At 44.0% G+C, this 12324-nt stretch overlaps 1 protein-coding gene across 1 annotated transcript in view; it reads left to right on the top strand.

Moving 5' to 3' along the window:
* The window catches only part of ZFHX3 (zinc finger homeobox 3), a 199509-nt gene that overhangs the window by 163123 nt on the left and 24062 nt on the right, over window positions 1-12324 (top strand). The window contains 2 exon segments of the mRNA XM_051974700.1: window positions 8494-8596; window positions 10164-12322. Of these exon segments, the coding sequence (XP_051830660.1) occupies window positions 8494-8596; window positions 10164-12322 (2262 nt within the window).

The following is a 12324-nucleotide window of genomic DNA, read 5'->3' as shown; positions in this document are numbered from 1 at the left end:
CCTCTCCCGACCTACCCTCATCACATGGGACCTTGTGTCAGACCAGTTTGTGCCTATCTTCCGCCCTCCCCCCCCCACACACACACCCACGATCCACTTGCCCATCCTTACTTTTGTTCAAGTCATTTTTCCACCTGAAATGTCCCCCATGATCTTTCTCTCAGACCTAGCTCTTCCTCAAGGTGCAGCACAAAGGCAAATTCTCCTAGAAAGCCCCCATCCCACTTCTCCCTAAGCTGCCAGTGACGTTATTTTTCATCCTTACATCCCTTGCAGCTGATACCTTGCACATGGTGGGAGCAGTCAAATGACACAGACATAAACTCAAGTCAGTCTCTAAGCTCTTGGGGGGACACGGGGAACACAGAAGAGAGTCACTGGTCTCGGGGGCTTATTATCTAATAGGGAGATGACTAGATGGAATAAATTAGGAAGACTCAGAGCGAAGATGTGGATATTAAAAGGATCCAAGAAAGTTTCTTGGAGAAGGTGAGATTTCAGCTGACATTTGAATAAGAAGCAGAAGGCTGCTCATTGAATGGCTTCACTTAGAAAGTCAGCCAGCACCTCAAATTCAACATATATATCTGTCACACACACACCCCTTCTCTTAACTTCTCCCGATCTGTAAGTGGTGTCCTGATTCTTTTAGTTACTCAGGCCTAAAACCTTGGAGTCTTCTTTTATTCCTTTCTCTTTCTAAATATCCATATTCTTTCTCTCTCCTCTCTCTCCCCTCTCTCCTCCCTCTCTCTCTCTCTTCTCTCTCTCTCTCTCTCTCTCTCTCCCCTTCTCTTTCTTCTCCCTTCCTCCCTCCATTTCTTCTCCCTCCTTTCTCTCTCTCTCCTCCCTTCCTCCCTCCATTTCTTCTCCCTCCTTTCTCTCTCTCTCCTTCCCTCTCTCCTCCCTTCCTCCCTCCATTTCTTCTCCCTCCTTTCTCTCTCTCTCTCTCTCTCTCTCTCTCTCTCTCTCTCTCTCTCCCCTCACACCCCCTCTCTTTCTCACGCACTATGACCCAACAGATTGTCAAGTCTCTTCAGTCTCCGTGGCCTCCTCCACTTTTGTTCAGATACTCAACTGAGTTGAATACAACAAATACTTCTTAAATACTCTCTACGTGGAAGGCGCTATGTTTGGTGCCGAAGGAGTGAGTAATGAGTATCCTGGCCTCAAAGAGCTTATATTCTAGTGGAGGGAGATGAGTTTTTAGAGAAGAAAATAGAAGAATATTTGATTAGAAGACAATGGCAATTACATAAGGGGGTGGGAATGAAAGACATAAAAGAGTAGTTGGCATCTGGGCTGAGCTTTGAAAATCACTAAGGATTCTGGGAGACATGGAGGGGTCAACCTGTGGGCACAGAGTCAGAAAATGTCCAGTTTGTTGAGCAGCTAGTGCCTAAATTTGGCTGAAATGTAGAGGCCATGAAGGAGAGAAATACAGAATAAAGTAAATGAGAACTAGATTATGGGGTCTTTACATGACGACCTTAGGCATTATTTTATTCTAGAGGCCAAAAAAGGCCTCTGGTGCTTTTTTCCAGTAGAGGAGTGATGTAGATCAGTGTCTTGGAAATGTTAATTTGATTGTTTTATAGAGGATAGATTGGAGACCTTAAGGTCTAGGAGGCTACTGAAATAACCCTGATTAGAAATTATGAGGACTTGAAATAAGGTAATGACAGTATTGGTGGAAAGACATGGAAGAGATGGTATAGAGATGGGGGTGTAAAAAAAAAACCGTGACCTGGTATGTGGCAAAATCAGATTAAAATGTAATTAGGAAATGGATAGCAAAATAAATAAAAATAAAAGTAGAATATAGGTAATGTTCATATATTGTTTCTAAGTCAGCATGTAACCTAAAGGGTTCCTGACCCATTTCTATTTGAGTTTGACACATCAATATAGAAGTTGATTCAACAGGATTTGACTGCTGATTGGCTATAAGTAGTAAGGAAGAAGAAAGAGTCAAATGTGGTGTCCCAAAATTACAAACCTTGATGTCTGGGAAAGGGTGGTGGCACTCTCCAGTAAAATAATTAAGAACAAAAAGAAGGATAGAGTTGGAGGTGGGAGGGAGGATGTAAAAAGTCCTGTGACAGATTTGTTGAGTTTGATGTTCTGATGAACTATCCAAGTAAAGTTAGATGATATAGAATTGGAGTTTAGAAAATATTAGGGATAGATGATACAGATTTTAGAACCATCTGTGTAGAGATGGATGATGATGATGATGAGGAGGAGGAGGAGGAGGAGGAGACTGTAGGAGCTGATGAGATCACTTAAGAAAAAATATAGAATTAAAAAGAGGACCTGAACTAGAGCCTTGGGAGGGTAGCTATGGAAAAGAGTATCTGTCAGTGGGAGATCTAGTGGGAAGGAATTAGATAATGATCCAGTTGAGGAGGCTAAGAAGGGATCAGTTACAGAAAATGAAAGAGAACAAAGACAATTTAGAGGCATGGAAGCTAAGGAAGGACAGAGTCTTCAAAGAGGGGTGGTCAGTGTTAAAAGCTGTAGAGAGATTGCATGGGATAGGACAGAGAAATTAAATTTAACAATTAGGAGATCTTTGGTAACCATGGAGAAAGCTCAATAAATGCCAATTAGTTGACTGACTTAAGTGGATTTCTTCATTTTCTCAGTGGAAGAGTAGGCAAAGTCTTCTCCTCCTAGGGATGGCGTGGTATAGAGATCTTGAGAAATGAGAAAGTTTATAGTAGTCGTTGTGGAGAGTGTGTTGGGCCATCAAAGAGGAATAAAAGAATTTGCCTCCTGACAGTGAGAGCCCAGTCAGGATTAGCTAATCTATGACTGGGTTTTGTAGTGGACTCGGGTAGCTGTGTTGTGCCTTAGCTCAGCTGTGTTCAGTAGCACACAGGTAGGAGTAAAGAATTAAGACAAAGGGAGAAATGGGAGTAGATGGGTGTATGATAAGAGAGAAATTTCAGAATTGAGAGATGACAGAGCAGGAATAGTTAGAGTTAATGGTAAAATTGAGGATCAGCAGTAGAGTGACAATGTAGTCACGGCAGGTTAAGAAGGGTGATGCTAGAGTTTTGTATGATTGTATATGATGTATATTATATTGTATATGATTGTGTATGATGATTGTATATGATGAAGTCTCCAACATGAGAGCAAAGGTTTGTGAAAGGAAAATTTAAGCCCAAATTTGAACCCTTTTTTGACTAAAACAGGGGGAGGGGGATGAACTCGTGAGATATGACATATGACTGTGACAGGGATCCTGCTCCCTCATCCAGTATCTTCTAAGTTCTTACACTGCTCAGATCCTGCTTCTTCCCTCCTGACAAAACATCAGTTCTTTATCTACCCTATTCTTCCCCTTGGCATTCAAGGACCTGTACAGTTTGGCCTCAGTCTACCTGTCCATCTCAGTCTACCATTGTTAATCAGCAGAAATCCTATATTTCAGTCAATTGGATTTATTCAGACTCTCTGTGACTTTGCACTTCCCAACTCTTTACTTTTTCTCATGCATTATGCTCCTGAAATCTTCCTTTGATCTCTATCTCAACCCTACTGGTTCCTTAGGGGCCAGTAAAATGCCATTTCTTCAGGGACAAAGCCATTCCTGATTATTCTCCCTTCCCCACAAGCTGAAAACAATGTCCCCTCCCCAACCTCCCATTTGTTTCTACCTCTCACAACACTTACCACATCCTGCCTTGAACTATTCATGTACTTGTCTCCCCTAGAACTTCAGTCCATAAGGGCATTGGGAGCCTCATTCTTTGTATACCTGCAGTGACCAGCAAAGTGTTTTGCTGCTCAGTAAATATTTACTGAATTCAAGAATGAAAAGAAATTATGATTGAAAATGCTTTACTCCCAGAAGAAGGGTTGGTGTGGGATGACCAAAAGTTGAGGTCTTGTCATAAAATTAAAACAACCCAAAAGCAACTGTAGTGTCATGTGGTTCCCTTATGCTGAAATTGTTTTTTTTTGTTTTATCACAAAATGTTAAAGTATTAGCTGCAGTTTTGTCACTTGCCAGCTAAAAACTTTGTGGCCTTTACATGTCGGGTAAAGGATTTTGACCTTTCAAGCTTTTGCCCTATTCCTGTCATTGATCTAGAGAAGTATCTGGATCCATTTTTCTAGTATGGGTTTTAAGGCAATGGTAATGATACATTTTCCTAAAACCTTGCCTGTTACTTCTCACATTATACATGTCTACCTTACAAACCTACATCTCACTCATATGAAACTCCATTTCACCGAAATGCTTGGGGGATGGTGGCTCATTAATGAATTTTCAGGTTTAGTAACCACTTTACTTGCTGAAAACTTTTCAAAAATATCCTGGTCCATTTTTCTGCATTTAGTGATCTATGGGGAAAATATCTGGACATATTTTGGATTGTGGCTCTCAACAGTGATTTAGGATTCTGATTAATGCCCTTAGATGTTAGAAGTTTAGATATACTCATATATCCTTAGAAGTTATTTTTAAAATTAGTCCCTAATATCAGCTTTGCACATTATCATACTCCCCTTTGCCTTTTAAAAAGAGAAAGCAGAATTGTAATTGTTGTTATTGGAGAGCCCTGTTTAATGTAGGATTGGTTAATTGAGGTTTCACACCAGAAACAAACTGGAAGAAGCCCAGGTATCAGTACAACCGTACCATGTGTCCTCATAAGCATATCCCAGACCTCCAATGGGAAAAGGATTTCAAGATTTGAATCCTGCATTATTATTCTCCCACTGCTTCTGTCTTCTCTTTTGCAAACTGTTGCTGAGCCAGACGAGTCTCTACTTGTAGTTGGTCTGTTAAGCATGTTTTGAATATGAGGGAGGTAGATAATGTTAGTGAAAAGCTCTACTGGCCACTTTCCTTGATTTCTGTCAGAGAAAAGAGATGCTTTTTGGAGAAATATATGTAAGCAGGATTATTTTTTAAGGGAAGTCAGAGCTAAGCTCCTTTGAACAAAGAATCAAGGGTAAGACCTCTAAAATATGGAATCTAGAATAAATTGGCAAAGGAGGAAGAAATGAGAATAGCAGGTACAACATTTGTGCATTTGAAAATAGAACTGGATGCCCCAAACAGATTTCTAGACACATCTTCATCCACGTCTCTGCTCAGAGGCATACACAAACCTCCCCAAACACTATCCCTGGACTGTTCTTCCCTTCCCTTAAGCATCTTTCCCTTGGCCTCCTGGGAATTTCTTGCCTGTTACTATCTCATATACCAAACCATTTTTTCCCCCGGGGTGACGAGGGAAGGGAATATTGTATATATAAAGATGCAGGTAGATAAAGGTAATTACTTAAATACATATAGGGCAAGACTTACTGGTTTGAAGGCCCCGATTAAGATGCAGAAGAGCATGTGAGGTTGATGATTATATTTCGGGGAGAGTTAATTGACGGAAGGTGAAGGCAGACAAAGGACTTCTGCTTACTGCCTTCTTGAATCCCAATCAGGAATTATGATTAAAGACTCCACGAGACAACAGAGGGCTGATGAATTGGTGTCTCTTTTTTTTTTCTCTTTTTTTGCCGTCATTCACACTTGATTGACTTCAACCTTTCAAGTGCAAAAGTCTCTCTTTTCCATTATTATTCATAGCCATCTGAGTTTTTCTAATTAAAGTGTATGAAAACAATTACTGATCCGTCGTACTGAGTCTGTTAGTGGGGATGTCTGCCTTACTGTAATGTGTATAAAAAGCTCACAGTTTTCTATAATGATGTGCAGCTGAGGTGTTAGATAATTTTATTCTTTTTTACTCTGTAGGGTTTTTTTCATTTCTCATGATTTATTTTTCATAATTCCTAAAGATCCCAGGAAAGGACTGATCCTGCAGCTTCAACTGAGAAGGGACAGGAGGGAATATTCATTTTCCCTCTCTTTCTCTCCAACTCATCCCCACACACACCCCCCATTCCCTACCCCCTTTTCTGAGGCTGGTTACTATAAATTAATCGGTGACCTTTCACTTCTTGGATTCCCACTGGAACTCCCCCCCCCCCCCCAACCACACTGGTCAGAAATACCTTCTATTAAAAAGAAAGTAGATGGAATGAGTTTGGCATTCTCAGCGCCATTGATTCATCAACCCCCAGACTTAACCAGCTGCTGTTACATGTTGTATTAAGGGGGTACAGATGTCTGTAAGAGCAGAAATGCTGTCTCATGCAGTCTTATTCACCTGTGCTGCACCTGTTCTTTGGAAAACGGGATTCATTGAAGTCCTTACCTCAGTGCCTGTCATTTGGTGTCTGGCTCTCCCACAACATGATTGGTGTCTCTCACTGTGATATACTATAGCTTCTTGGTGCCCATAAAGTCATTATCTGTCCTCTTTTCAAATGTTTAGCATTTCAACTATAATCTAAAGGGAGATCTTGATGTTGCAGTGAATGTCAGCAACAATTTGGAGAATAATTTGGGTCTTCCAAAAAACCAATTGCAATACATTGAATACCCACATTAATCTAGGTATTGTCCAAGTTTGGAAGATGCAAGCATGTATGATTGGATTAGGACAGCATTTGGGATTTCATTGTCATTAGGAGTTCCTTGATAAGGAAACTCCTTCTCCCAGTTGAGATCAGGACCTTTCCTGCAACTTGTAGAGTTATCTAGGGCAGACTTGTAAAGTTCAAGTGAAAATGAGGCCATTGGAACTGTACAGAAAGACATTGAAAATCCACACATTTACATTATCTGTATTCTGTTATATTTTTATTTATTTTGTCCAACATTTCCTGATTATGATTTTTGTTTTTGTCTTTGTTTTGCTGAAGCAATTGGGGTTAAGTGACTTGCTCAGGATCACACAACTAGGAAGTGTTAGATTTGAACTCAGGTCCTCCTGACTTCAGGGCTGGAGCTCTATCCATTGCCCTATCTACCTGCCCCTCCTCATTATTTTTTAAATCCAGGGCATTTGATTAACACTTCTGGTTAGAGATTAAGTAGATTGGCTAAGATCATATGACCAGTTTCTGTCAAAGGCAGATTTGAATTCAGGTCATCCTGACTTCAAAGCTCACTCTCCATCCACTCTACTGTCTTCTCTCTTGTAAAGATGACATTGTTGAAACATTTAGTCTAGTTATTCCTGCTAAGTGGTTATGGGTGACAAATAGATGATGATTATTTCACTTATTCTTCATCTTCAAAATATTTTTATATTTAGAAACATAAATATAAATTTCATGTTATTTTCATTTTTATAAAATAAAATTCCTATAAAATAGGAATGCATATCTCTTTATTTTACATTGTTGATAAAATATATAAATGTAAAACTTTCTATTTTGTATGTTTTATTTTACATACATATAAAAATAATCTCGTATATCCTTATTTCTGGTTCTTATAGAAAAGGTTAGAAAGTTTTGTAGTTATATTAGAAAAGTTTATTAATGTACTACGAACTCCACTTGAATTTTGTTGTATGACAGCAGGCAAAAAGGTAAGGAAACCTGGTGTGTAATCACGCCTGCAAGTCAAATTGGGCATCTCCCCTTTTAGAAGTAGAGAATTTGAATTCTTGCGTTGGATGTTGTGAGGCGAGGTGGTTCTCAACTCCAAGTACCAAATTAGTAGGCCCTTCTTTAGATGGGTAGTGTGTAGCACAATGGTGGGAAAGACCGAAGCACGGAGAGGAGCCGGATGCAGAAGGGTGGCTCTTTTTGATCCAGGCTAGTTGAGTGAGCCCCACCGTGTTGAAGGCCGTTGGCTGATGGCAGAGTCAGGTCCTCCCCTGCTGGCGATCTTCCACGGGGCTGGCTCCGTCGGCCACATCAGATGCTGCCTTCTGATGTCTTCTGCCCATGGCAGCCCCTCGAGAAACAATCCTTGACTTGAGTGAGGCATGGGGAGTGTTCCTGTTCTCTTGATCTGAGTGCGTAAAGGGTTACAAAACGTTGTTTTCCTGGAAAATCTGCCAACTTGTCTGCCTGTCCTCATCTTTCCTTTGTTCCCTTTTCTTCTTATTCTTACCCTTTCCTTCCTCTCTTATTCCCCTCCTTTCTTGCCTGAATACATTTTGAAAACAGTACTACAATGCTCCCTGCTTCAAGATTACAGTGTACTTTACTAGGTATGATTTAATTAGGCCCCTTATTATGTTTTCAGCAGCTTAAGGTGGGCCTTTCAACTTATCTACCTAATTGGCTGCACAAGAAGTTTCACAACCCATGACAAAATATTGTCAGTGATCAAAGTCAAAATTCTGCATAAAGGAAAAATATTAATAATAAGATTATTCTTCAAGTGTGCACTGCTAATTATGTCCAGAATGTAACCGTAGAAACACTTTTGACTGATGCAAGCTTTGTCTAATAAACAGGAATCTTCAGTGAGCTATGAAAAGTGACACCTCCGCCTTCACACTGGGGAAGGCTAATTTTGCTTATTAAAGAATTTTTCAACATCTTCCCGTTTTGTTTCCCCTTCCTCCCCATTTGACTCTCTTCATTTCTCCGTCTCTCCTGCCTCAGGTGACAACCCCTGAAATGATGATGCCCAGCAGCATGTTTCTCCCGGCCGCTGTTCCAGACCGAGATGGGAGCTCCAACCCAGAGGAGGCGGGAAAGCAGCCTGGTCAGTTACCTCCTTCTGGACTGCAGAGAATTAACGTAAAAGCAAATCCTAGGCCCAAAAAGCACCCCTGAGGTTTGGAGGATCCAAGCAGGGATCCACAGAGATCTACCTCTTGAGGAAATGGGAGGATCGTGTTGGCTGTCTTTGGCCTTTGACGTTATCTGTCAATGTCAATGTCATTTGGCATTTGTTTATACTTTATTCATATTCATCTAAAAATAGACAGACAGTGGAATTTTGGTATCTTCCTCTGTTTTAAACGGGTGTGATCCGCTTTGTGACCCAAGTGTTTTGAAATATAAAACAAAGAATCTGTAGGGACCCACTGCATATGTGAGTAGCTCTTATAAGCAGTATCAAGTGGACCAAGTAGCCTCACAGCTGAAACTGAGTAATGAAATTTTCAGCTTGGTAGCATCAAGAAATTAGGTATCTTTTTTCATGAGGAATTATCCTTTATAGAGCAATGAACTACGTGAAATGACTTTGGAGTCACAGACTTGGTCCCCTCCTGCCTAAAGATTCAGTTTTACTTCTTGGGGTGAAGAATAGAGGGTCTCTACAGATGTCTGTCTTGTAGAAGTTTAAACTGCTTTTTCCTGGTTGTGGGTAGCTCCCTCTCTGGGGCTAAGGAATGATCTTTACTTATCTATGCTGTCCATATTTCACCTCTCAGGAGAGCCAAATAGATTCTAAATTGTCTCATTTAAGAGTTAAACCTAACGAAGGAACTCGCCGCAATCAAAACATCTAAGAACGTCACAGCACCATCAACCAACCTAAGATGATCGGCTTGCCCTGCCTAATGCAGAGAGACACTGAGATTTTTTAAGATAGTGAGGATGTTTGTAGATGTTACCACCCCCAAGACGCAATAAGAAATGATTCTCTCAGAATGATTCCCTCTTCTATTGTAGATACTTAGAGAATTGTTTTCTGAGAATAAATGATTTCATCATACATTATTATGGACAGAGAAAAAATTCAACAAGCAGATTTGAACCAAAAGTAAGAGTAGCTTATAGCAATACCATCTAGTTTATAGGTGGGCAGATTTTTTTTCCCTTGAAAGAGAGAAATAACACGTCAAACATTTTCAATTTGAAAAGAATTATGTGCCAAACCCAGTATGATCTGACTTGTTTTTTAAGAATCAGTGTTATTTTTTTCCCTTTGAAAGTTTTCTGGGACTTATATGGAAAAAAAGAGACCCAGGCCAAAATGGGTAGCTATTTCGGACCCAAGAAAATAAAGATTTTCTTCAGTATGCCTTCACCTTCTGGATCGATTATTAGATTTATCTTAAATTTATTCTAGATTTATGTTAAAGATCTCTTGTAAAGTGTAACTTTTACTCTGCATCTATTTGTCTCTTGCTTTATAAGATGTTTTGCTTGGAAAGTATTAAAACCACATTTTTAAGACGATTTGCTCTCTCGCACTGGCTGCCTCCCCCTTTCCTTGATCACTTTGCATTAATATGCTGTTATCACAGTGGAAAACCCTTGCTGACATTTCTTAACATTTTTTTTTTTCATTTCTCTTTGGGGTTTTTTCTATTTTTCAGAAACCTCAGAGGATCTGGGGAAGAATGTCCTGCCACCGGAAAGCACAGAACATAGCGGAGAGCTGAAACCCTCTGCCGCTGACCCAAGCTCTGCACGGGAGGAATCGGGCTTCCTGTGCTGGAAGAAAGGATGCAACCAAGTCTTCAAAACCTCTTCAGCTCTTCAGACGCATTTCAATGAGGTCCACGCCAAGAGGCCTCAGCTGCCCGTGTCCGACCGCCACGTGTACAAGTACCGCTGCAATCAGTGCAGCCTGGCCTTCAAGACGGTGGAGAAGCTCCAGCTCCATTCGCAGTACCACGTCATCAGGGCGGCCACCATGTGCTGCCTCTGCCAACGCAGTTTTCGGACTTTCCAGGCCTTGAAAAAGCACCTCGAGACCAGCCACCTGGAGCTGAGCGAGGCAGACATCCAGCAGCTGTACAGCGGCCTCCTGGTCAACGGCGACCTCCTGGCCATGGGCGACCCCTCCTTGGCGGAAGATCACACCATCATCGTCGAGGAGGACAAGGAGGAGGAGAGTGACCTGGAGGATAAGCAGAGCCCCACGGGCAGCGATTCTGGGTCAGTCCAAGAGGATTCAGGCTCGGAACCAAAGAGGGCTCTTCCTTTCAGAAAAGGCCCAAATTTCACAATGGAGAAGTTTCTGGATCCTTCCCGCCCTTACAAATGTACGGTCTGCAAGGAGTCTTTTACCCAAAAGAACATTCTCTTGGTTCACTATAATTCGGTCTCCCATCTGCACAAGTTAAAGAGAGCCCTCCAGGAGTCGGCCACCGGCCAGCCAGAGCCCACCAGTAGTCCCGACAACAAGCCCTTTAAGTGTAACACCTGCAACGTGGCCTACAGCCAGAGTTCCACTCTGGAGATCCACATGCGGTCCGTGCTGCATCAGACCAAGGCGCGAGCAGCCAAGCTGGAGGCCGCGGGGGGCAGCGGGGCCAGCAACGGCACCGGCAACAGCAACAGCCTCCCTCTGGGAGCCTCGGCCCCGAGTCCCGTGAGCACGAGCGGGGGCAGCGGCGCCTTCCCCGCCGCCAGCTCGGGCAGCGCCGGCCCAGCCCCGGGCGCCAGTCTGCTCGGCCAGGCCCCGGGCGACAGTGCGGGGGGGCTGCCGCCCCTCGGGAACCCCGTGGCCTCCAGCATCGCCTCCCCTTCGGAGCCCAAGGAGGTCAACCGCAAGAAGCTGGCAGATATGATCGCCTCCAGGCAGCAGCAGCAGCAGCAGCAGCAGCAACAGCAGCAGCAGCAGCAGGCCCAGACGCTGGCGCAGGCCCAGGCCCAGGTCCAGGCGCACCTGCAGCAGGAGCTGCAGCAGCAGGCGGCCCTCATCCAGTCCCAGCTCTTCAACCCCGCCCTGCTGCCCCACTTCCCCATGACCACAGAGACCTTGCTCCAGCTGCAGCAGCAGCAGCATCTGCTCTTCCCCTTCTACATCCCCAGTGCCGAGTTCCAGCTCAACCCGGACGTGAGCCTGCCCGTCACGAGCGGGGCCAGCCTGATGCTGACCGGGACCGGCCCCGGCCTGCTGGAGGACTTGAAGGCTCAGGTGCAGATCCCCCAGCAGAGCCACCAGCAGATCCTGCAGCAGCAGCCGCCGCCGCAGGGCCAGCTCTCGCTGTCGCAGCCGCACACCGCCCTCCTGCCGCAGGGCCAGCACCCGGAGAAGAAGAGCAAGGCCGCGGTCGTCAAGGAAAAAGACAAAGAGGGTCCGAGGGAGGGCGCAGAGAGGGGCGAGGGGGGCGCCGGCCCCAAGGAATCCCATGCAGACGCCTCCAAGCCCAAAGACAAGAAAGACTTCGCGCCCGGAGCCGGCGCCGAAGCCGCGATGCTCCCCCCGCGCATCGCCTCGGACGCCAGGGGCAACGCCACCAAGGCCTTGCTGGAGAACTTTGGCTTTGAGCTGGTCATCCAGTACAACGAGAATAAGCAGAAAGTGCAGAAGAAGAGTGGCAAGGCGGAGCCAGGAGACAGCTTGGAGAAGCTGGAGTGCGACTCGTGTGGCAAGCTCTTCTCCAACATCCTGATCCTGAAGAGTCACCAAGAGCACGTGCACCAACACTACTTTCCCTTTAAGCAGCTGGAGAGGTTCGCCAAGCAGTACCGCGAGCACTACGATAAGCTGTACCCGCTGAGACCCCAGACTCCGGAGCCGCCGCC

Source organism: Antechinus flavipes, chromosome 2 (assembly GCF_016432865.1).
Source record: "Antechinus flavipes isolate AdamAnt ecotype Samford, QLD, Australia chromosome 2, AdamAnt_v2, whole genome shotgun sequence".
Taxonomy (NCBI): domain Eukaryota; kingdom Metazoa; phylum Chordata; class Mammalia; order Dasyuromorphia; family Dasyuridae; genus Antechinus; species Antechinus flavipes.
The sequence above is the reverse complement of the archived record's forward strand: the minus strand, read 5'-3'. Positions and strand labels throughout refer to the sequence as shown.